The 26,711-nt window shown below is 32.2% G+C and overlaps 1 protein-coding gene across 1 annotated transcript; it reads left to right on the top strand.

Annotated features, from left to right (window-relative positions):
* Positions 1 to 1,960: 1,960 nt before the first annotated feature.
* LOC130815576 (uncharacterized) lies at positions 1,961 to 2,872 on the top strand. Its single transcript, XM_057682063.1, has 3 exons — positions 1,961 to 2,222; positions 2,567 to 2,653; positions 2,703 to 2,872. Exons 1-3 carry the CDS (start codon positions 1,961 to 1,963, stop codon positions 2,870 to 2,872), a joined length of 519 nt encoding a protein of 172 aa, XP_057538046.1.
* Positions 2,873 to 26,711: the final 23,839 nt, after the last annotated feature.

Below are 26,711 nucleotides of genomic sequence, written 5' to 3'. Positions count from 1 at the left end.
TTCAAATATAATCTTATTCAAAAGCTTAAATTTAAATTCAAAATTTAAATATAACTTTCTAAATTATCTTAAGTCATTTAATTTAATCTCAATTAACTTTATTTCGGACTTAAATAATTTGTCATTTAATCAATTAATATTTAATATGATTTTTGGAGCGACTTAAACAACTAAATATAATTACTTAAATTATTGTTTAATTTAATATGTGTTTTGAATTATCATCACTTAAGAGAATTGAGTCTTCACCTTATCCAACTACTCCTTTGGCTCCTCATAAGAATGTTGCTACTTCTCCTCATAATGGGTTACTTGGTTCTTGTCCAGCCCATAGTTTCTGCACCGGGTCTAATTCGGCTATGGGTTATTCTCCGACGAATATTGATCATGCCATGCATACTCTATCTCTATCCTTTCCCGATAAACAAATTTACATGGACACTAGTGCAACTTCTTGCATAACTCGATCTCAAGGTAGCCTTCTTAATTATTTTCCTTTAAAGCATCCCTCAAATAATGCAATTATTGTTGGTAGTGGTCATATGATTCAAGTTTAAGGTCACGGTCACCTAAATTCACTCATCGTAATATGGTTTTTGTTGAATTTGATGCTTTTGGCTTTTCTATGAAGGATTTGGCCATGGGGAACATCGTTCTAAGATCTAATAGCACGGGTGATCTTTATCCTTTTCAATCGACACATGGAGCTCCTGCCTCATCGTCTACCTCTTCCGCATTTTTTACTTTTTCTAATAGTCTTTGACATTCTCGTTTAGGTCATCCGGGAAAAGCAATTTTAGATTTTTTGTATTCCTCTAGTTTAATTAAATGTAATAAACATCCTTCATTTCTTTGTCACTCTTGTCCTTTGGGTAAACATGTTAGATTGCCCTTTATTACTTCTTTGTGTAAAAGTACTTGTCCTTTTGAGAATATTCATAGTAATTTATGGACTTTTTCTGTTTCTAGTCCATCAGGTTACAAATATTATATTCTTCTTCTTGATACTTTACTAATTATTTAAGGACTTTTGCCTTGTTTCGCAAATCTCAAGTTTATGATATTTTTGTCAATTTTACCACTTATATCCAAAATCAATTTGAACTTTCAATTAAATCCATTCAATGTGATCATGGGGATGAATTTAACAATCAACTTTTTCACCAATTTTGTAATGCTCGGGGTATCTCTCTTTGTTTCTCTTGTCCTCAAACTTCTTCTCAAAATGAAAAATCAAAAAAGAAAATATGCTCCATAAATAATATTATTCGTACATTATTGCGTCATGCTTCTCTTCCACCGTATTTTTGGCCTCACGCCTTAAATACCACAACTTATCTTCTTAACATTCTCCCTTCTAAGTTACTTGGTCATCTCACTCCTACTCATTTACTTTACCACAAATCTCTTTCTTGTACTCATCTCCGGGTTTTTGGGTGTTTATGTTTTCCTCTCATTTTTTCCTCCAAAATTCACAAACTACAACCTCGCTGCTCTCCATGTGTCTTTTGGGATATCCGTCCTCACATCGTGGTTACAAGTGCTATGATCTCTCCTCACACAAAATTATCTTATCTCGTCATGTTATTTTTGATGAAAACACTTTTCCTTTTTCTCAATCTTCTATTAGTACTCCTCACGAGTACAACTTCTTAGAAGACTCTCCCATTGTTCTTAATTCAACCCAACACACTTTCCCCCCTCCATTCCCCTTACTGGGGCCACCCCTTGCCGAAGCCCAAAACCCCCCAACAAACCCATCCCCTCCTGATTTTAGCCCACGGAATCATCCCCAACAGCACCCCCCACTTCCCCGGCCCAATTCTTGCTACCGTCCCAGATGGTCCTGCTCACAGCAGCCCACTTTCTTTCTCCAGCCCAAATCCTTTCCCTCCTCCTTAACCAACCTCTTTTCCATCACCATCTAGTCCTCGCATTGTCATGACTACGCATAGTCAATATGGTATCTTCAAACCCAACACCAAATACTCTTCACATGCCTTATCTTTCTGCTATTCCCCGAAATCCCATACATGCCCTCCGTGACCCGAACTGGAAACAAGTTATACAAGATGAATTTGATGCTTTAATTGATAATCACACTTGGGATTTTGTTCCTCGACCTCCTAATTCTAATGTTATTCGAAATCTATGGATTTTTCGTTTAAAAACCAAATCTGATGGTTCTTTTGAGCGCTATAAGGCGTGCCTTGCTGGTGATGGTAAATCTCAAAGAGAGGGCATTGACTGTGATGAAACTTTTAGTCTGTGGTGAAACCTACCTATATTTGCATTGTCTTAAGTGTTGCATTGTCTAAATCTTGGTCAATACATCAATTGGATGTTAAAAATGCTTTTCTTCATGGGCACTTGGATGAAACTGTTTACATGCACTAGCCTTTGGGTTTTCGTGACCCCTAAACATCTCGATCATGTTTGTCTTCTTCGCAAATCTCTTTATTTGCTGATTTTGTGACTACTATTGGCTTTTGTAACAGTGTTTCCGATTCGTCCCTATTTATTTATTGTTATGGGTCCGACATTGCCTATCTTTTGTTATGTGCAGATGACATCATTCTGACTGCTTCCTCTGATTTTCTTTACCAGTCCATTATATCTAAGTCGAGTTTCGAATTGGCTATGAAGGACTTAGGTCTTTTAAGTTATTTCTTGGGTATTGTTGTTTCTTCGTAATTCTGCAGGTCCCTTTCTTTCTCAACACAGGTATGCCTCTAAGATTCATGACAAAACCGACATGCCTCAATGCAAACCTTCTCCTACTCTTGTGACTACTACCGGGAAATTGTGTGCGAATGTTGGTTCTTCTTATGAAAATGCTACTTTGAATCATAGCTTGGCTGGGGCTTTATAGTATTTCACTTTCACCCGTCCGGATATTTCATATGCGGTTCAACAAGTTTGCCTTTTTATGCATGATCCTCGCATTGAACACACAGCTGCTCTTCATCACATTCTTAGATATATCAAAGGTACTCTTGATCATGGATGCAACCATATCGGTCTTCCATTTCTTCTCTTTTATCATACACCGATGCTGAATGGGGCGGTTGTCCTGACACTCGTCGCTCTACTTCTGGATACTGTGTTTTTCTTGGTGATAATTTGATCTCTTGGTCTGCTAAGCGACAACCCACGGTTTCTAAGTCTAGTGCGGAGGCAGAATATTGTGGTGTCACCAATGTTGTTTCTGAATCATGCTAGATTCGTAACCTTCTTCTTGAGCTTCATTGTTTCCACAGCTACTTTGGTTTATTGTGACAATGTTAGTGTTGTTTACTTGTCGGAAAATCCAGTTCATCATCAGCGCGCTAAACATATTGAAATGGACATTGATTTTGTTTGTGAGAAGGTTAAATAGTTCGCGTCTTTCATGTTCCATCTCGCTATCAAATTGCTGATATATTTACCAAGGGCCTTCCTCAAGTTCTTTTTGATGATTTTCTTTCCAGTCTCAGCGTTCGCAAACCTCTCGATTCGATTGCGAGAGTGTATTAGAATAGAATATTTAGATATTATTTAAATTAATTTGTATATCTTCTTAGTTTGGTAATTATTGTGTAAATATCTTGTTTCCTAAAATCATTGATTGTATCATGTGTTTATTCTCAACTCATGGAATGAAATGCCAATCCATATCATTTCCTATAAAGATATCTAATATTACACCCCATAACCCTTATCATCAACCCAAAAAAACCTTGTGATGGTCATTCTAGCTTATGTTCATTTTAACGTTTCATTCTTATGAAAATATGTCGGACAACCAAATATGTAATTAATTAATATAAAAAAAATTGAATCATAATTGTTTAGCGATGTAAAACTAAGTTCGGTAGAGAAGATACGATCAAGTAAAACATTTGGGAAGATCACCTTAATTGGCTCAAGGAGTCTTTCCTAACTTTACTCAGTTTTACATATGCCTTACCCCTTTCTATCAATATTTTATTTTCTCAATCATGATCTTTCAAATCTTAAAGACGCCCATTATTTAATTTTTTGTTTTGATGAAATTACACAAAACTTTCTTGAGTAACTTTTGATGGAAATGAGCAAGAAGTTACAGCCACCCAAAGAGAATTTTCTAGATGCACCCCATAAGTCCTAGTGTATATAATGAAATATCTCCTTTGTGTTATGCACATTGTCCTTGAATCTAACTCTCCTACGCTTACTAAAATCTCATTAGTTGCAAAAACTGAGATTTCATTGCCTGAACTTACGATAAACTCTTGAATTTCTCAACTTAATCACCCACATTCACTTATGTAAACAAGCCACAAAAATCCTAAAGTTTGGTATCGTAATCCAACATTGTGCTAATAGAGAGGTTTGATGAGTTGGTAATCATGAAGGCTTGTAACAACTACAACCTCCAACCATGCTTCTCTTCAACAACATAAGAGCCCTTGGTGACCTTCATCACTCCACCTACACAACTATAATAATGTTTATTTATATCTTACGGTACTTAATCCATCTTCAAAACACATATGTGCCTTACATCAGTCAATAACAAATCATCATATCATGAAATATGATGTTAAAACTCCCTGTACTAAAGGCTTTAAAAGTCACAACATTATTCATAGTAATGCTCTTACAATTCTCCACATTTACAATAGAAAAACAAGTTACTATTAGGAGTCATCAAGAACACATTCTCAACATTAAGAACCATATCAACTTATTACAAAACCATCATAGTGGTGCAAAAACTTTTAATTAAACCTTAAGGGAATTATCTTCCTTTACAACATCTCAAATCTTTGAGTTAAATTATTTAATTGCATAAAGATTCTTTGAATTCGAATTTCACCCTTCTTGCAATTAACAACCAATTTAGCATCTTTGAAATCACATCGAAAACTATATACACTCCATATAAGGTGAGTAATGGCTTTAAATTTTAGTTGCAATCAAATAAATTTCTAGTTTCCAGCAAGATTATCAAAATTCAACTTCATGGATGTCATATTCAACCCAAATACCAATTAAGAACCTCTAAATCTACAACAAGTTCTGTATGAGACATTCTCACCATGAAACGGTTCCATAAAAGCAGTCCATTAGTAAAAAAAAAAAAAGAAATCTGAATTCACACTAGTACAGAAAGCAATTTTTTTAAATAGTTTAGGCTGACTCAATAAAAGTCGTTTCATGGTGAGACAACTCAATAAACTTCTTATTTTTAGGTGCCCTAAGTCAATTAGAATACATATCAATGCTCTCAGGATTAATGAAAAATTAAAGGTCAAAAACCCTAATTTGATTAAGTAATTAGAAGAAATAAACAACAATTAATCAACACAAACAATTAGCGTTGAACGAAATTTGTTCTAAACCACAAACCAAACCATTAGTACTTTTTCTGTTCAATGGTCTAAGCAGTCTAGTCTGGTTATTTTTTTAAAAAATTTACATTTTCCGATCTAATCCTCATTTTTTAGTTTTTAGACCAAACCGAAAACCATAATATGACCGAAAACCATAATTTTTTTTTTTAAAAAAAATAGGTCGCTACCTAAATATTTCGAAATGTAGTTATTCTTTATATAGAAATATATTCTTGAAAGATATTGTAAATGTCAATATATTAACAGGAAAACACAAGATGCGCACATTCAATAAGCCAATGAAAGAAGATATCATCCCAAATCCATATGGCAATGGGAAGAAGGACTTCAATAATTTATAAAGTGTATATACTCCCTCCGTTCTCTAATGTTCTTTCCATTTGGAATATTCTATCATAAGGACAGACAAATTTATTAATGTTTTGACACATATTTAGAAGATATAATATATCTATATGAGATTTCGTAGATTCGTCTTAATGTATACTTTTTTATTATACATTTTTTTAAATTGTTATTATATGCATTTAGAGGTATTAAGGTTTAAAATTTGCATTGAAAACTATGCAAAAAGTAAATGGGAAGAATAAAAATAAACGGGAGTATCATTTTTAATTCGTAGATGTGGAATGAAGTATCCCAACACAAAGCAAGAGAGAAAATGTGTCCAGCACTTGAATCAAACTCAACTTTTTGTGGGACTATCAGAAAAGCTGAGCCTTTGCTCGCAAAGCACTGCTTCAACACAAAGCAAACCTCCTCTCTAGACTAAAATCAGGCCGAGTTAGATTTTCTCTTAGGACCCAAAAAGTACTCTAAAATCTCCATTCACTTGTATCCAAATTATTGAGAATTTAAATACAATAAACTTATTTAAAAGGGTAAATTATCCAGAATAATCCAACCTTTCTTTGATTTTCCTACAATAATCCCAACTATCAATTAACCATGAATAATCCCATGTATTGTATCATTTTACCCGGAGTGTTGTTGAATTCTTTTTGACTTATTGTTCTGGTAAAATAGTTGTTGCTTTTTTCTCTCATTTAACCCAGCATCATCATCTTCCTCTACTGCTTCTCTCCTCCATTAAAACCCACACCCAAAATCCTCCACTAAAACCGAAAAAAATCAACAATCATCTCCGTTTTCTTTATTTTTTTTTTCATCTATTTCATGCTATGAAGAGCATTACCACATCTCATTCTTCAACATTAAGAAGGTCAATTGTAAGGGAAAGCCCTAAATGTGAACATGGTGTTCTAGCAAAATTGCAAACTGCTAGAAAAGGTTCTAGAGTTGGGCATCGATTTTATGCTTGTGGTCTTTGGCCTGTAAGTTATGGTTTAATTTTTGTGGTTAGGACTTATTTTAGTAAAGTAATTTAGTTTAACTAATTTTGATTGTATTTTGATTATAGGACTTAAATTGCAAATTTTTCAAGTGGGAGGATGATGTAATCAAGTCGGAAGCATTTGGAGGAGCATATTGTTTGGAAGAACAAAATTCTATTTTAATTGAGAAAATTGACAAATTGAAGATGAAGAAACAAAAATTGAAGGAGAGTGAAGCTTTTTTGAAGATTGAACTTGCTAAACAAATAAATGCAACAAAAGCTTTAGGATTTGTGCTTGTTGCATCATGGTTATTATTTGTAATCTTCTTACTTATGTTAACATGATTAGTACAATGTAATGAAAATTCTTAGAACAATGTAAGACAATTAATGTAATTAAATTAGATCCCATTTCCTAATATATTCCTTTATAAAATATTTGGCAAAATATCACTGCCGTGTATTCCATTACATTGACAAAATATCCCTACCATACTTAAATGTTTGACAAAATATTAAGGTTTACAAAAGCAACACTTAAGTCATTAACAATACATTAATTATACATATGCTTCATTGTTTACAAAAGCTCTTAAGTGTTATACTAACTATTAATCACAATATTAATAAAGATTCTTCATTGCTTGGTTGTTGATGCTTAAGTTGAGAGTACGTCTACATGAGTTTGGCTTCCCTTGCTTGGCCTTCCTCTTTTACGTTTGCACTGTTAAAAAGGAACATAACAATTATTAGATTGACTGAACTTTTATTTGATGTGTAATAATTTTTTGGCATAAAGTTTAACTAACTAACCGTTTCAGCTTTGGTGTAACATTCAATTTTAGGCCAATGACGTTCTCCAATGCAAGGAGCTATGCTACCTGTATAAGCCCTTGTGTATTCAGCTTTGGTGTAACATTCATCGACAAATGACTCAACATCTTTATGTAGGTAATTAATTGAGGCAATAGCATGACAACAAGGAATCCCTTTAAGATCCCATTTCCTGCACGTACATGTTCTTTTTTCTATGTCCACCTCTAATACGTCAATGTGATGAGCAACTTGGAATATTGTAGCAGTAGACGGTAAAACAGTGCAATTAGATGCCTCTTCTTTCTCTTTACCAACATAGCTTGTACTTTGGCACATAACAATCCACTCCACTTGCTTGCACATTGCTCCCTCTTTGTAGCTATCCTCTTCATTAGCACTGTTCAAATATCATCAAGCATATCAATCAAATGTTTTGATCTAGCATGCATGATGTAATTATTAAAAGTTTCGGCCATGTTACTCAATATCACATCGCACTTTGTATCAACCTTCACATAAGCTCGACAAAATAAATGAGGATTAGCCAAGTTAAATGCTTCAGCAGCAACATGGTTTACTTTCGCCATTTCTGTGATTCCATCATTAAAATCAGCCTCATTATAAGCTTTTGCACACCTCCAAAATAAAAGCTTCATCTCTTCAACCTTGAAGCTTTTGTTCCAATTAGCATATATATGTCTCGCACAATGCCTATGTTCGGCATTTGGAAGTTCAATTCCCACAACCCTTACAATGCTCTGTGTAGTACAACACCCTATTTTTACCAGCTCAAATACAGCAAAAACAGTAGCAAAACACACCATTTTCACCAGCTCAAATACACCAAAAACAGCAGCAAAGCACACCATTTTTACCAACTCAAATACAGCAAAAACAGTAGCAAAACACACCATTTTCACTAGCTCAAATACAGCAAAAACAGTAGCAAAACACAACATGTTTACCAGCTCAACACAGTTAAAACAGTAGCACAGCACACCATTTTCACCAGCTCAAATACAGTAAAAACAGCAGCAAAACACACCATGTTCAGCAGCTCAAAACAGCTAAAACAGTAGCACAACGCACCATTTTCACCAGCTCAAATACAGCTAAGAATAGCTTGAAATCATACCTGATGTTCATCGAAAATCACAGTCCATCCAGTGCCATTGTCATGTGGAGCACTTTTTTCAAGCTCAGAAATAAACCATTGCTAAGATTCATTATTCTCACCTTCAACCACAGCCCATGCCAAGGGATACATTTACTCATTTGGATCCCTTCCAACTGCACTTAGTGACATGCCACCCAAGAAGGTTTTTGTAAAGCAACCATCAATACACAAAACCTTCTTACACCCTTTAACCCAACCTTCCTTTACACCTTCAAAATAAACAAACATTCTTTGAAATGTAGGTGGATTTGTATTTTCATCAATGACAATTGTAAAATGGCTTTTTGGGCTACTTTGTTTCAATGCTTCCATGTAACTCATTAGCTTAGAGTAGAGTTGCTTCATTGAACCATGTTAAGGGTGAAAGTTCGGTCTACGGTTTGGACTTTCATCAAAACCAAATCGAACCATATTTTATTCGGTCTCCATATTTTCAGACCAACACCAAACCAAATTAGTTTCTAGACCGAACCGCATTTTATATGTTTAGACCGAATCCAAACCACCAGACCGAATTAGGCCGAATTTTTTTTTTGGGCCGAATAACTATTTAAACTAAAATTACAATAATTAAGACAATAGCAAATCATACAAGATTAATAATAATAGAAATAATGTCTTACAAAGTCATTCAAAATAACAAATCTTGCAAAATAATAAACAAAGTCTTGTAAAATACAAAAAAAGCCTTCCAAATCACTAAACAAACTAACAAAGCCATCATATCATATGCATTAATCATCAATTTCAACTGTCTCTGAAAACATCCCATCCTTTTCATCAACAATTGACATCTTCATCAACTCTACAAGTTATGAAAAACAAACAATTACAATTTATATGTGATATATTGAAACTAAATTAATAAATAAATAAAATTTACCTTTTTCAATGTGCTCTACTTCTTCCATGTGTTCTTCAAAAAACACCGGGATAGGAGATGAACGTAACCAATCTTGAGAACAAACAAGACTTTGAACCGTCGTAGAAGCAAGGGAACTCCAAAACACATCAAGAACCCTCCCACTTGTGCTAAATGCACCCTCCGATGCCACAGTAGATACGGGGACCGCTAGTACATCACGTGCTATCTTTCCCGTGATAGGAAACCTACTACAATTAAACTTCCACCAACCTAAAATATCAAAGTTCTCACAATCTTCTTTGGTATCTTCATCTAAATATTTCTCCAACTCAAGTTTCAATTCACCCTCTTTCTCATACTTCTGTTTCTTCCACTTGTTTTTCAACATCTCAATTTTTTTTTGTTAGGCAACACAAGCATTATCATCTTTACTAGTAGCTGAAATATCTTCTTTATGAACATCATTAGAGTGTGAACCTCTATACTCCTCAAATAAAAGAAATAAAGCTTCCTTCACCTTTTTTGCAAGTGAATTCCCAACACTTGAACCATAAACCTCAACTAACATCCACTCAACATACTCAAGTTTATAACGGGGATCAAGTACCACAGCAACAAAAATCAACAAATTAATTTTTTCAGGATCACCCCAATATTTATCATACTTATCCTTCGTTACACTAGCCATTAAAGACATTGCTATATCATCAGAATCAATTAAATCTTTCAAAAGAGCAGAAATATTCACAAGTTCGTGAAAAAATATGTTTGCAGTCACATATAAAGAGCCAGAAACACGCAAAGTAAGATCGTAAAAGCTTTCTAGAAACTAACAAAACCTTCTAACATTATCCCAATCAGCAATTAAACATTTCTCAATTGCCCTACCAATTTCATCACCCTTATGACTAGAGATAGGAATAAAGTTCAATATTTTTTTTTGTAATTTCCAATCATTATCTATGAAATGAGCAGTTAAGACCATATAATTAATTTGTTGCACAGAAGTCCATGAATCGGTGGTGAAAGATACTCTAGAGTTACAACTCTTTAAAAATGATTTTAAATTTCTTTTTTCAGTTAAGTATGTTTCATAACAATCTTTTGCTACAGTAATCCTAGATGGTACATGAAACCTAGGCTCCATTAGACTACAAAAATACTTAAACCCTTGGCCTTCAACAAACTTAAAAGGCAACTCATCAACAATTATCATATATGACAAACCTTTTCTAAGCTTTCCTGCATCGAACTTATGAACAACTAAGCCACTAGAAGCACCCCCAGTTTCTTTAGCAACTTGAAATGAAAGGAAACTTTGTTTAGACTTAGAGTCTTTAGGAACATTGTAAGGATACTTAAGACACTTTGAAATGTGTGCCCACAAAGTGCTTGTTCCATTCCTCTTACTATTGTATTTGTATTGAATTGCACAGTATTTGCATTTGGCTTGCAGTCCAGATTCTATTTCAATCTTTAAGAAGTGATCCCATACGCCGGAACTATCCTTCATCCGCTTTCGAACAGTGCCAATGGTTGCTTTAGAGGCCGTTGAGGTCTCTGTTCCAGTAGTATCAATTTTTGGGTTTGACATCTTGAAAAAGAACAATAGAACATATATTAAATCGACCCTAAACACTTAAAAACATAGATTAATCACAAAATTAAATCGAACAAGCAAAAATGGAAGAACACGAAAAACAAAGATTAAACACAAAAAACAAAGATTAAACACAAAAAACCCTAAATCGAACCCTAAACGAACACATTAAACCCAGAAAATTAAACACAAAATCAAATCGATCAAAAAAAAATGGAAGAAGACTAAACCCAGAGAAATAGTAAACCCAGATTAACAGTAAACAAGCAAAAATGGAAGAACACGAACCCTAAATCGAACAAAGATTAAACACAAAAAACAAAGATTAAACAAAAAAAACCCTAAATCGAACCCTAAACGAACATATTAAACCCAGAAAATTAAACACAAAATCAAATCGAACAAAAAAAAATGGAAGAAGACTAAACCCAGAAAAACAGTAAACCTTGAAAAACAGTAAACAAGCAAAAATGGAAGAACACGAACCCTAATTCGAACAAAGATTAAACACAAAAAACAAAGATTAAACACAAAAAAGCCTAAATCGAACCCTAAACGAACATATTAAAACCAGAAAATTAAACACAAAATTAAATCGAACAAAAAAAAAATGGAAGAAGACTTACTTGGACGGTTGGACCGGCTGGAGAGGAGTGGCGTACTGGCGTGAGGCGTCGACGTCGGTTGCCGGCGGGCTTAGGCTTAGGGTTTTCAAGAATTTAGAATTTAGAGAGAGAATGAAAAAAAGGGGACGGCGGGAGGGAGACTGGGACTCTGGGAGAGAATGGAAAAAAGGTGAGTGTTGGTAAGGGTTTTTGTTTTAGGTTTTAAAATTACGCTCTTACCCTTAATATTTCGGTCTTCGGTCTAGTAATGCGGTTTTCGGTTTTTAAAAATTCCAAACCTAATTATTTCGGTTTTTAAATTTACAAACCTAATCCAAACCAAATTTAAAAAATCACCAAACCATATTTGTTATTCGGTTTGGTCTGGTTTGGTTTGCGGTTTTAATCCGAATAAGTTTCACCCCTAAACCATGTAACCTTCTGTGAGTAGCATATTTAATCTTATATGCAAAACCCCTAGTAATAATTATCCTATAATTCTTCCTCACAATGTCTACAATTTCAGATGATGGTATGTGTGGTCTACTTTTGAACAGATCAAGTAACTCCTCCGCACACCAAGAAGCCTTGAATTGCCTATTTGAATCCATATTCCTTTGACAAGTATGTTGACCATCACTGTTTTCACAACATATGAAGCCGTCTTCCTATCCCAACTAAGAAAAATCCTAAATGGACACCCTTCAACACATCTTACACCAAGTCTTTTCAATCTTTTTTTGTCACTTGCACAAATTTTAACATTTCTCCCTTGAGCAATAGCATATCTAGTAACAGCTTGTCTAAATTCAAGAGAATTACCAAAAACAATTCCAACACACCATTTAAACCTCCTAAAAACTGTCTTATCATTTACTATAGTAGGTATGGCAATTTCATCATCACTATTTTCATATTCAAACACAACATCATTCAAAGAGCACTCACCAATCTTCAAATTTGATTGAACAGCACCTTCATCCTCCTGCACTGACAAGTCCTCACTCAAAACAAGCTCAATTGACTCATCTCCTTCATTTTGATCCTCATCTGAAATGAAATAGTCTAGATCTGTGCTATCATCTTCATCTTCAAAAGCTTCTTCATCACCCTCATTTATCTCTCCAAATGCAATTTTACCAGGCCAAGTCTCATACCAATCATATGTAAAATCTAGCTCATCTTCAGATAAACCTTGTTCAATGGGGATTAGCTTATAATTCTTTTCAAGTTGTGAGTTTATAGGGCTGTTTGGGGTATAAAGAAAGCAACTTTGATTTTCAGATTCATTATAAATATCTGAAATATTAGGTGGGTTGGGTTTTTTAATGAGGTCTTCAGGACCACTTGTTTCACATGTACCTTTATGTGCTTTTCTAGGTGTTAATTTCTTCCTTTCACCTGTCACACCCCGGCCCCTCGGACCGCTGGTGACTACTCTTGGAGACTGTAAACTAGCCCCACAAATCAACACAAGTCTTTCCAGCGCACTTTGGCCTCACTCGTGCGCACCGGGAAAACTTCCCAGGAGGTCACCCATTCTAAGATTGCTCCCCACAAAGCACGCTTAACTATGGAGTTCTTAGCAAATGGGCTCCCTAGAAAAGAAGATGCACCTTGTTGATATGAGTAGTCTATCATTCCTTTTTCAAACTAAACTTGGGGTATTACACTCACCCCCACTTAAGAATACAACGTCCTCGTTGGACCGTAACTTCAGGATCTTTTCCCCCACTAAGTGCACTGAACACTATCAGCCACGGTCGCAGGGTTTCTTTGATACCATTTGTAACACCCCGGCCCCTCGGACCAGTGGTGACTACTCTTGGAGACTGTAAACTAGCCCCACAAATCAACACAAGTCTTTCCAGCACACTTTGGCCTCACTCGTGTGCACCCGGGAAAACTTCCCAAGAGGTCACCCATCCTAAGATTGCTCCCCACCAAGCACGCTTAACTGTGGAGTTCTTAGCAAATGGGCTCCCTAGAAAAGAAGATGCACCTTGTTGATATGAGTAGTCTATCATTCCTTTTTCAAACTAAACTTGGGGTATTACATCACCCACAAAGCCATGTGCTTTACCTACATTACTGACTTCTTTTTTCATTTCTAGAGACAAATTGTCATCATCTTTAACATCAGCAACATATACATCTATAGCCCTAAAGTCAGTACCAACAGTACCCATTTCACTTACAGAAACATCATTGATTAGCTTCTTAAACCCTTACTCAAAATTCATTGCCTTAGGATCTAAGTAGTATAAGGTAAATGGAGACTTGAAACCAATGTCTTCCTTAACTATTCCCTAAAGTTCAAACCAAGATAACTTGTTAGGTTCTATGCTCATGGATTTACACATACCACCCACATACACTAATTCAACCTTTGTTTTTTTAAACACCCCACCAAACCACCATTTTATTGTAAAGGAATCACACAGACTAGCCTAGCATAGATCAAATCAAAAAAAAAATTAGAATGCATAATTGGAAATGAAAAGGGGAAATTCGAAACCCTAATTTAATTTTACAAAATTAAGAAAATACCATTGATGGCTAAATAATGAAGGTCGAAAATCAGCAAATTAATCTTCTTCACTGCTGCGTCGTCAAAGATGATGATGAAAATTACCAAAGCTTGCTCCAAATTAATCTTCTTCACTGGAATGGGAAGTAGAAAGAGCAATGGAGGAGCTGGGTGCTTAATGGGAAGTCATTGAAAATGGGAAGTAGAAAGAGATGGGTGGTTAATGAGAAGTCACTGGAATGAAAATTCAACCGGTTGCAGGTCATACAACAACACTCCGGGTAAAATGATACAATACATGGGATTATTCAAGGTTAATTGATGGTTGGGATTATTGTAGGAAAATCGAAAATAGGTTGGATTATTCTGGGTAAATTTTCCTATTTAAAAAAAGTCTCAAAAATAAGCTTTGGAAAAATTTATTTTCAAAATAAGCTTCGGAAAACTTTATTTTCAAAATATGCGTCTTTATGTCCGAGTTTAAGGTTAAGGGTTTGTTCACTGTTGCAAATATCGAACAAGAGATGTTTTTTACTTTATTCGCTGTTACCAACAGCGAATAAAAGAGAGATAATGTCATAACATTTGAAGGGACGAAAAAACCAACAATATGTTAGTTCGTTGTAATTTTATTGTCTTCTTAAACGTTATGACATTGTTTTATCTTGTTCGCTATTAGTAACTGCGAACAAAATAAAAAAATCTCTCTTATTCAATGTTATTAACAACAAACAAATCCCAACCTTAGGCATACACATGAAAACGCTTATTTTGGGAATTTAAAAAAAAAGATTTTGTTCATTTTTTCCGAATTGCTTCCCAAACAATTTCACATAGTCAAACGCAAATGGACAAAGCATTAAACCCAAAAGGCAAAGGACTGCCCTAAACCCAGCAAACCCAATCAAGAACAACCCGACCGATATTAGTCAAATAGATCATGCAACAAAAAGGACCAACTATGGGCCAAACATCTTCATAGCCACCATTGCAGTTTCTTAAAGAAAATGGTTTGCGTTCAATTTCACATTGTAATGAAGATAATTATTTCGAAACATTATTAGTTGTGGTGGTTTCTTTTTCTTTTAACATTTATTTGAAAATCAAACCATAACTTTATTGTTTGAATATAAGAGATTTAGTGGGTTATTCTTGTGAGATATTTGAAGTGGAATTTATAGAGATGAAGGAAGGAAGAATAGCTCTACTTTTTTGTTCAATGGCTGACCTGAGACACATTAGAGGGCTGGTAGATTCAGAACCGTCTCAAAATGAGAATGTCGTGTAAAATTTTTATTTTGCATTTTATTTATATAGTAAATAAATTTATTTATTAATAAATTTAAAATTTTCATATACAAGTAGCTGGAGAGGACCGCCAGGAGGGTGGGGTCAAGTTCATTTTAATAAATCTAATAATTTTCTTTTATTTTTGCTTTCTTTTTCTTTATTAAAATTTGCATTTTTTAGCACAATAATGTACTATCATACTATATATACAGGTTAATGGATTATCACTTACCCTAGTGCACTATTAGAAAATATCCCTTAAAAGATGACATTATTAAAAATTAATCCAAATGTGGAATGATAATAGGAAAATGAGTAATTATTTTTCTATTCAATGTATCCCCCTAATCAGCAACTCTTGGAGGCGATATAAGACGGATAGCCCAATCAGCCCAATTATAATGTTTCTCAATAAACGCTCGGTACTTGATCTATTTAAGGTCATAATTAATACTTTTAAGGTCAAAATTAATTTTTTTTATAAGTTATAACTAATTATTATTGATCACTCTAAGTTTTTAAATTGATCATTTTTAGATTAAAACTGAAATTTTTATAACAAGTAGCCATAAACTGTTGATCATTTTCAAGAGCATTTATTAAATCAATTGGCAAACATTACTCGAGATCAACACTTCCTCCGCCTTCACATCCATAACCAAAAACTACACCTACAACTTTATTTCCATGTTCATTATGAATGGAAACAGTTGGAGGAAGAGCAGTATCAGTATTATTGATCGATAATTAAAAAATACAAGTACTCTTATGATTCATACTTCCATTAGAACCATCATGTTGCATCATTTATTTTATTGTGTGAAATTCATCTATAAAGTAATACAATTTTATTACCCCAGTTCTGAAATTGTGAAAAAAGAACCATATTTAGGTAGAAATAAGTCAGTTTAACGTTAAAATTGATCACTTCTAGATCAAATTTTAAACTTTTTATTTTAATTGATCTATATAAGGTTTACTTTTAGCTGAAATTAATCTATTTGAATGAAAACAAATTGTTACAACATTTGAGAGTAGCGTTGATAAATTAAACGGTGAATTAAACGTCGAAATGGTGATTTAAACATTTGAGAGCATAAAAATGGTTTAGGGCATATTATAAAGACAACAACCAACATTTAATAGGAGTAAAACGTCAAAATGGTGAATTAAACCAAAATTAAAAAAATTTAATGGAAAATGCTACGGAAATTAGATAAAACACAAACTGGATGCTATCATATGGAAAAATCCTTAAAAAATGTTATCATTGACATTTCATAAATGTTCGATGCTACCATGTGTAATTTTCCAAATATTAAAATGAGGATAAACAATTTTATATTTGTTTAAAATTTATGATAAAAATGGGAAGATTCCTTATTAGATTAATAAATAGAACACTCTAAAAATGAAAATTGTGAATTTCTTTAATAAACGGAGGGAGTAATTTTTATCGGAATTTGAAGTATTTTATCTTTAAAAATTTAAAATTAAACACTTGTCCAAAAATTAAAATAGGAGCCCACTCGTCTTTTTGAAGCAGACTTGTAGTTGAACTACAAATACAATATTGAACGTGGTGGCTCCCATCGACTTTAATTACAGAAAAAGGTGAACGCTGGATGTATCTCAAATGTTGAATAAATCGATACATCGTGTCAATGTGTCAGATTTCAAAATAAAAAGTTTACAAATTAAAATTTTATTAATGGATTATTTAACTTAAATATAAAGTATGTCTTACGGTGAAATCTCTCATATAACAATTTGTGAAAGACTTTTACATTCTCATGAAAAAATAATACTTATTCCATCTCTCGATCACTTAGATTAATTTTTTGATTCATTTCTCGTATTTTTGATTAAATCTATCTTTGAAAATCATTTAATTATTTATAACTCTTTTTAATTCAATCTGTAAAGTTAAATATTTTTCTTTATTTATTATCAATATTCACTATTTCCAAAAATAAGAATTACATTTCTCTTTGATACTAAACTAAAGGGACAAAGGAGTGTGTCCTTTATTAACCATTTGTTTGTGCAGGAATTGGTCGCTATAGCTCCCCAGAATGCCTCAGTTAATATTTCTAATTGTTTAGCACTAGATATGACAGTTTTGAATATATTTATTTGAATATTGAACATAAAATTACACAAGTATGTACTGTATAATTATTAGAATTAAGTAAATAATAACAGTTGAAGACAAAATTTTAAAGCGAAAATTACCTTTAAAAAATTTACTTTTGAGTAAATTAATTTTAAATATCCTAATTTTGGATTAATATTTAAAGGCATATTAAAATTATAAGTATTTTACTTGACAAGTATAATTAAATATAATTATTAAAAATTATTTACTGTTATTAAGTTGGTGTAAATTAAAATTAATGAAGACTGGATATATACAAGAGTTTTATAAAGGGTGGAAGGGAGTTGTGGCCGACCACATAAGAGGGTTATGGTCATGGAATATGTTTCAATAATTACCGATTATTGTAATTTTAAAGACAGCTAAACACCACTAAAATAAACCTTACACTAATTTGATAACTTGCTAATATTTTAAAGATGTATTGATGTACTTTTTATAATTACTAATATATTGTATGTTACTATATCTAATTATATATAACCAGATATTATAATAAATTAATTTATTAAAACTTAAATATTGAGAAGCATCCAATGAGATGAAAGCAACTTAACCCTTGTGAATTGTATGAAAGTGAAAATGTTGCTAGGTTGAACTAGAAGGAGATAGAAAAGGGCAAATTCGGTGGTTGAATTGTGTTCGCTGGAATGGAAAAGGATGACCAATATGTAGAATTGTTTATTCGGATGATCGGATCGGTTTCGGATGGGTGTCATTCGAATCTGTTATTTTCATATACGTGTTACGGCGGGTCACACTCGGATCGGGTCGGTTAGTCACAGTTCAGTTAATGATCGGTTATTCGAGCTATCGGGTTAGCATCGGTTCGGTGTCGGTTGAAGTTCGAGTCAAGTTTCCTTTCACTTAAAGCAATATAGTTAAAATGCAAATAAATTGGTAATTATTACTTTGTATTTTTATTTGTTTGACTATAAATCAAAATTAAAAACTATTTTCATCTAATTTAATTAAAAATAGTTAAATAAACATTAACCATTAATTATTAACTCTAAATATATGAAACCATGTAATTATAAAACTTAATTTATTGAAATATCTATCATTTTATTAGATTAACTAATAAGATGATTGAATATGAGTCGATCATACTTGTAGCAGGAGCGGCACTCTCGATACATAATTAACATTAATAATTATACTTAAGATAAATAATGCGGAAGTGTAAAACGCCGAACTGCTAAAAACCATTTAAACTAAAATCGTTCAAAACATAAGTAAAAAAAATATCTTACAACTGAGAAAATATAAAATAAGGTTTACTTAAATACGATAAAAAAACATAAGTACAATATAGTCATCAAGTAAAATCATTGAAGCTAAATCCTCGATAGAATAATTAAAGTTGCGGCCTGGATCGGAACCTGAGCTAAATTTTCCTGCAAAATACTGTCATCCATAATACAGATGACAATCGATTAAATCGGTCAGCGATAAAGCCGAGTACAATTTTCTCAACAAGCTTATGATGCAATAGTTAAATCATGCTTACAAAATAATCATCAAGCACAATATAGAAGGTTATTACTCATTATTGACCTCTAAGCCATTAAATTACATTCTCAATACTTGCAGAAGTTCATTACTGCTACTAAATACTTGGTAACCTTAATGCTTATTTAATCAAATTCAATTAAGCCTCATAACTTTACCATCATAGCACATCACAAGATCACAACAATAATGACAACTGATATATGTAAGGGTCTGGTTAGGTGAGGACCGTAGTTCTAAACCTTAACTGTGGTGGGAGTCGTCACTCCTCTCAATACTATTACGCTCGAGACTTCACAGGATGGGTTTTTCACGGGCCCCCTGTCTGACACCGCATTTTACGTGCCGGCTAACACGGACACCGGGATTTTACATGCCGGTCCATGGTTCGACGTTAACTTACTATCAGAGTCATACAATCAATATCATGCAATATCAAATAAGACTCTAAACCGAAATAGTTTACATTCTTATAAGTCAAACTTGCACTAGTCAAAATTTTGACAATTCTACCCTTTTAATAGAAACAAATTACTAGTATCTAATAAATTAATATTAATTAAATAACAAATTTTCGTAGCTATACTAAGATTCCTGAGGCTAAACTAAGTCATTATTATGTCATAAATAATCATAAAAGTCAAGTGTAATATTAATAATGTATTTTATCAAATAATCAGTAAAATAGTAATAATCCGACAAGTTATTAAGGGTCCAAAATCTAAATGAAATGAGTTTTCGAGAAAAACAACGCTAAGCATTTTAACAAATTTGTTTGACTATTTTACCAATAAACCGATTAAAAATTTATCAAAACACCAAGATGATATGGAATCATTTTAAACACATAACTTTATTTAACTAGTAAAATTCATATATATTTATATTATCATATTAATCAAAATTTTCCACATATATGACTTTTTTTTCGAGAGTATTATTGTTTTGACGAAAATATCACTAAACTGGATATGACTTTAATATTAACATGTAAAGTTTAAATGACTGAAATAAAATCATGTTGATCATGCTTTTATATCGAGTAACCATAAATAAATATCACATAACGAGAGAGTTAAGAAAATGTGTACCATTTTCCTCCAAAGGTGGTGCTAAACCAAGTAAGAGAATAATAATAAGAAAATAAGAACTTAAAGAAATAAGCTCCAAAAGAGAAAGTCTTCAAAGAAGTAGATCTTCAATTAACCAAAAGAAAATGATATCCAAGCTACAAAAGATAATACTTGACTTTTTAAAAGTTGATGATTATTGGCTGAAGAAGTGATAAGATCAAACTCCATCTTATTTTGATTCTTCAACAAATAAAAAGGGTATAAAGTTAGTAAGATGTTAATGAAGTGAAGATATAAGAAAGAATGGTGGAAAGATTTGATGATGGGGTGCAAGTGATCTCATGGCTAATAAGGGGTATTTATAATGGGTTTTGGGCAACTTTTTAGTTCATAAGATTGTATGAAAAAGAAGGTTAACTTGTGTAAGTGATTTAGAGTATGTAAGTGAATGTGTAAGAGTTGGAATGTGTAAGTGGACGTGTAAGAGTTTGGAGTGTAGAAGAAGGTTAACTTATGTAAGGAAATGGTGATAGCTTGTGTAAGTGATGAACATTATGGATTGAAGTAAAAAGGATTTTGGTTCATCAAATTTTTGTTCTAGTTTATACTAGTGAAATGTTTTAGATTAATGAGAAAGTATGGTTAAGGTTTGATTATGAAAATATGATAGTTTACTTAAAAAATTTTGGTTAAAACTATACTTAAAGTTAATAAGAAAAATATAGTTAGTTTTTTTTTTAGGTATAAAATAATTAAATCAAAGTTGTAAGGTTAAAATGATAAGTAGTAAAGTTAGTTTAAGGAAACGAAATTGAAACGTAACGTTTTAATAAAACCGTAAATATAATATTAAAATTTTACTTTTCATAGTATAAAATAATAAAATAATTTTTTAGTGCTTATAAAGAAATTTAAGAATATATATACATATTTTTTTTAAAAGTTTAATATTTAGAAGAAATTACAAAATCGGAATAAGGTTTAGGAATTAAAGGTGATTTGAATTAGATAACTAAAGGATTAGGAATTCGAAAAAAAATAATTGGAAGATTAAGATTAAGAAATTTGAGCCTGTTACAATACTTCTATGTTAAATATGGGTTCAGGTTTATAGTAGTTCGATTAAAAAATTGTTCGAGTTAAGTCGGTTTTAGCCAGATTGAGTTCGATTTCGAGCATAATTCGGTTCGGATTGATTCGGGTCGGGTACTATTAGGTTCAGATAATCAAGGTTAACGGTCATAAGTCGGTTACAAAAATCGATCGGTTGTCGATTTACTTTCGATTCAATTTTCCCATTTTCGATCGGTTAACGGTCATAATCTCGGATTCAATTTTCCCATTTTCGATTGTCGACCGGTTCAGAGACAACTTCGGTTCGAATTATGTCAGTTGATAAACTTAAAAAAGGAACATCTTTTCAAGTCGATTTACTTTCGATTTCAGTTGTTGGTTCAATCACATTTAAAAATCTCTACCAATATGAAAGTCTGAAACCATTTTATTTAATTATCACCCATTAGCCATTGAGCTAAACACAAATTCTGGATGCCACATGCTGTAATTGGCACTCTCTACCTTTTTATTTTTTTGTTTTCGTTTACTTTTTTATTATTTTTTAATAAATTTTGAGTCTTAATATTTTTAAATATGCATTATAAAAAATTATTAAAAATATATAATAAAAAAATATATATTAAATTACGAATCTAACGAAATTTCACATAGATATAAATGTCTTAAAAATTTTAATTAAATTTCTCTTTAAAAAAATATTCTAAAGGAAAAAAAATATTAGGAAAGGAAGTCAGTATAAGGCAGTGAAACCTAGCAGTGAAACCTAATTTAATGTAATAAATGTGGGATTTCAACAATAAATCCAAAAAGTCTCGATTCATAAATGGCATCCAACTGTATTAGTAATTGGTGCGACTTTTCATTATCTGTATCTATTCGAATCTTTTGCTTGCATAGTGCCGAGATTGCCTCCTTGCTTTTATCCAAATACTCTTACTTTTTGTTAGACCTGCTTCTACTTCTACCTACGTAGAGGTATTCATTCGGGATGATCGGGTCGGTTTCGGACGAGTGTAATTCGGTTTGGTTGCATTTTGGATCGGTTATTTTTCGGCTGTGTGTTGCAACGGGTCACACTCGGGGTCGAGTCGGTTAATCATGGTTCGGTTGGAGATCGGATATTCAAGCTATCGGGTTAGCATCAGTTCGGTGTCGGTTGAAGTTTGTGTCAAGTGTCAATCGGTCTCGGGTTGTCATCGATTACTAATTGGTTCGGTTATGTCGGGTACACATCGGGTTAGAGTTTTTTTTAAAAAGCAAAATTCAGCTACGTATTACTAATTACTATAGATCGAATCAATATCAAATTAAGTTGTTAGTCAATTTTTAATTGATGACAAGATTCCCTTTATTTAAAGCAAAATAGTTAAAATACAAATTAATTAGAAATCATTATTATTTTGTTACTTTTACTTGTTTGACCAGAAATTAAAATTATAAAGTTCTATCAATATTCATCTAATTCGATTTAAAGTAGTTAAATAAACATTGACCATTGATTATTAACTCTAAATATAGGAAATCATGCATTTATAAAATTTAATTTATTAAAATATCTAACACTTTATTAGCTTAACAAATAAGATGATTGAATATGAGTCTATCATACTTCTATGTTAAAAATTGGTTCAGGTTTACAGCAGTTGGATCTAAAATTCGTTCGGGTTAAGTCGGTTTTAGCCGGATACAATTCGGTTTCGAGCATGATTCGAGTTAGATATGACTTGGTTCGGTCATTATTAGGTTCGGGTAATCTCGGTTAACGATTATGTGTCGGTTACAAAAATTGGTTACAACTCGGGTTCAGCTTTTCCATTTTCGGTTGTCAACCGGTTCGGGTACAATTTCGGTTCGGGTACTGTTGGTTCGATAAACCAAAAAAAGGAACACATTTTCGAGTCGGTTTACTTTTAGTTTCGGTTCGGATTTTCGAGTCGGGTCACTTTCGAACAGCTCTATACCTATGTATTTGTAATTTACTATGTTCGTTTAACTTAGGTTGGAAAAACTTGCTCCCCACCTGTTAATCCGACCTAAACCTAACTCGAAATAAGTGGGTTTGTGTTGAAATTTTTGACTCAATTAATTAAATGGGTCGATCCGACTTGATCTGTTTATTAAATGGGTTAGGTTCAGGTCAAAATTTTAAACCTGAAAAAAACCTATATAACTCATTTAATTTAATGTGTTAATTTCGAGTTAAATCAATAAGTATAAGCTACACTTAGTTCATTTAAAATTTTCTTATTTTTCATAGTAAATACAAAATAAACAACAAAAAAAACATAAAGTTAATATTAAAGCCTAAAAAATTAGATTTAATCAACGTTAAAAAAAACCTTAAAACAAAAAAAACATTATAAATGGGTTAAGTGGATCGAAATCAGGTCAACCTGATCTGTTGTTGGTCGGGTCAAGATTGTGATTTTCGACCTATTTATATATGATCCGAACCCAAATTCTACCAAACTTGATCTATTTGACAGGCCTATGTTTAAGGGACTCCATTGTATTGTACTAAACTCCATCAAAATTTAGCTCTTAAAAATTTTTTATATTAATTTAATTTGCTTTGATATATATACATGTAATGTTCCAAAAAATATAAATTAAAACATTATCATATGGAAAAGAGGTAGTTAGGCTCTAGTGGTGTGATTTTATACATTGAATTTTACTATTTGCTACATTTTTTATAATATAACTTGTGAATTACATCAAATCAAGTTCTACCAAAGTTTAAATATTTTGAAAAAAAGGGGCCATATAAATTTTTTCGTTGTAAAGGATCGCCTTCCATCTCGCAACCAAATGAGCTAGAGTATTACTACCTCTATGAACATTACTACACAGAGTCAGATAAACACTCTCTAAGACAATCAATACAATCATATATCAGATGAAGAGGGGTAAGACCATTAAAAAAAATGCTAAAATAGTGAAACAAAGTCATATGGGTGATGTAAATCCTCAAAATAAAATTTGAGATAAATTACCTAAAATAGTCCAACCTTTTATTGAATTTTCTAAAATTATCCTAATTTTTGATTAATCATGAATAATCCTAATTTTAGAGTCATTTACCTAAGAACATTGTTGTCCAAATGGTGATCGATTTTTATAGGCTGATTGCTAAAAAAAAAAGAAAAATTAAATAAAATAATAAAAAATAGTAAAAATTAAAAGTTCAAATTAAAAAAATAAACTTACTTGATTTTGTTCTGATTCACACCGGGCCCGACGGAGGCCCGATACCCTTGCCGAAAATGCGATCCTTTGTAATTTTGACTTTGGTCTTCTTACTAATATATTATATAATTTAAAGAATGCATAATTGTAATAAAAATTACTATAGGCCTATAATTTAAAGAATGCATAATTGTAATGCAAAAATTACTATAGCTCAATATTTGGGATAACATATTTGTAACTTAGGTTAATAGATCAAATCTAAATGTGAACTATTATTTTTTAGTAGACTAATAAATTTAATTAATACTATAATGTCATTACTACTTATCTTTAATAATTTTACATTCATTCTTTTTTCAGTATGTGTGCTTATATTTTTATTATCTTAATTTAAATAGTGCTTTTTTTTGGAGACTTATAAGGAAAATAGATGGAGTCAAAAACACTTAAGTTTTTTTTTTTCTTAAAAGCGGTAATTATAGGGAAGCTTCAACTATATTTGTTAAATATAATGTTTGCTATGATTCAATTTTTATAATTTTCATAGTTTTACTAGTTTATATATGATAAATAATTTGTTAGTATATCGACAATTTGGCCCCCTGACTTAAAATCCTTGTTTCGCCCCTGTGTATAGGTAAGAGGTTACCTTGGTGCATTTTTAGTGAGCACTTCTTATTGTTGAGATTATTCATGGTTGATCAAAAATTGAGATTATTATATTAAAATCCATAAAAAGTTGGATTATACTGGATAATTTTTCCTAAAATTTATAGTCTTATTTATTTTATTTTATTTTAATTTGTAATCTAGGCTAAAAAATAATGTAACTATATTAGCCATAAAATTAAGCTAACATAAATTAATATATAAAGCTTAGGGCCTAATTATATGGTGGGTAGGGGTGTTCATTAGCGGGTATTAGACATCTCGTGTACTCGGAAAGCCGTTTATTGGCCTGTGTCTCGGGCCATTTAATGCGGGTACCCGGATAAGACGGGTCGGGACATCAGGTACCTGGTTTTTATTTTTTGATTATTTGGGTAGATTTAACTATAGTTTTTATCAAAAAATTCTGGGTTGAAATCTGTATGCATTGCACTGTGCATTAATTTTGGGATCAAAAAGTTCAAAATGTAGTGATATAATTTATGTAGAATTTTAAATTGTAAAACTAATATTCTACTAATTTGCAATATATAATGTCAATATTATTCAAAGTTCCAAACAAATTATAGTCCACTAGAAAATACCAATGTCCCAAACAAAGCACAGTTTTAAATAAAAGTCCAAACAAAACAATGTCCACAATTCTCAATTACAAACGTCTTCAATAACATAACAATTACAAGAAAAGTCTTCATTTGCTCATCATTGTTCTGTCGGAATATGAGTCGTCTCATCAATGATAATGGTTGATTGCTCTAAAACCAAATCTTCCATGCCTACAAATTAATGTATATCACAAAAAAGTAAGTATTGATAAACAAACAATTATTATTGATAATTGTAATTAATAGAGAAAAAAAATCTAACCTTCATCGATACCTTTCAATTTTAATAAACTTTCCTCTACAAAAATAGGTCCAAGTGAAGTACAAATCCAATCTTGACAACAAATGAGAGCTTCTACCATTCCAGGAGTCAAAGAAGTATGAAATTGATCAACCGTGCTAACTCCGAAGAAACACTCAAAACTGGAATAACTAGCACATCTCTAGCCATAGACATAAGAATTGGATAGGTTTTCCCTTTTCCAAACCACCAAAACAATATATTAAACTCATCATCATCATTATCCTCACACTCACTTCCTAAATACTTATCTAAATCAGTTATTACTTCACAAGTGACTTTTCCAATTTCATTCACATACTCGTTTTTCAATCTGGACCCCTTGCTCCTTTTCCCCTCAACCTCAATTGTATCGATGCCAACATTAACACTAGAAACCCTAGAACATGAACCAATCTTCTTTGTTGCTTGGGAAGATGCATAAAACTCAAACAATATCACCAAAGTATCTCTAATCCGTTCACACATGCTAATTGAGTTAATATAATCATAAGAACGTTGAACAATCCACTCAACATATTTCA

This window comes from Amaranthus tricolor, chromosome 6, assembly GCF_026212465.1.
Source record: "Amaranthus tricolor cultivar Red isolate AtriRed21 chromosome 6, ASM2621246v1, whole genome shotgun sequence".
NCBI classification, from domain to species: domain Eukaryota; kingdom Viridiplantae; phylum Streptophyta; class Magnoliopsida; order Caryophyllales; family Amaranthaceae; genus Amaranthus; species Amaranthus tricolor.
This window is presented reverse-complemented; position numbering and strand designations above follow the sequence as displayed.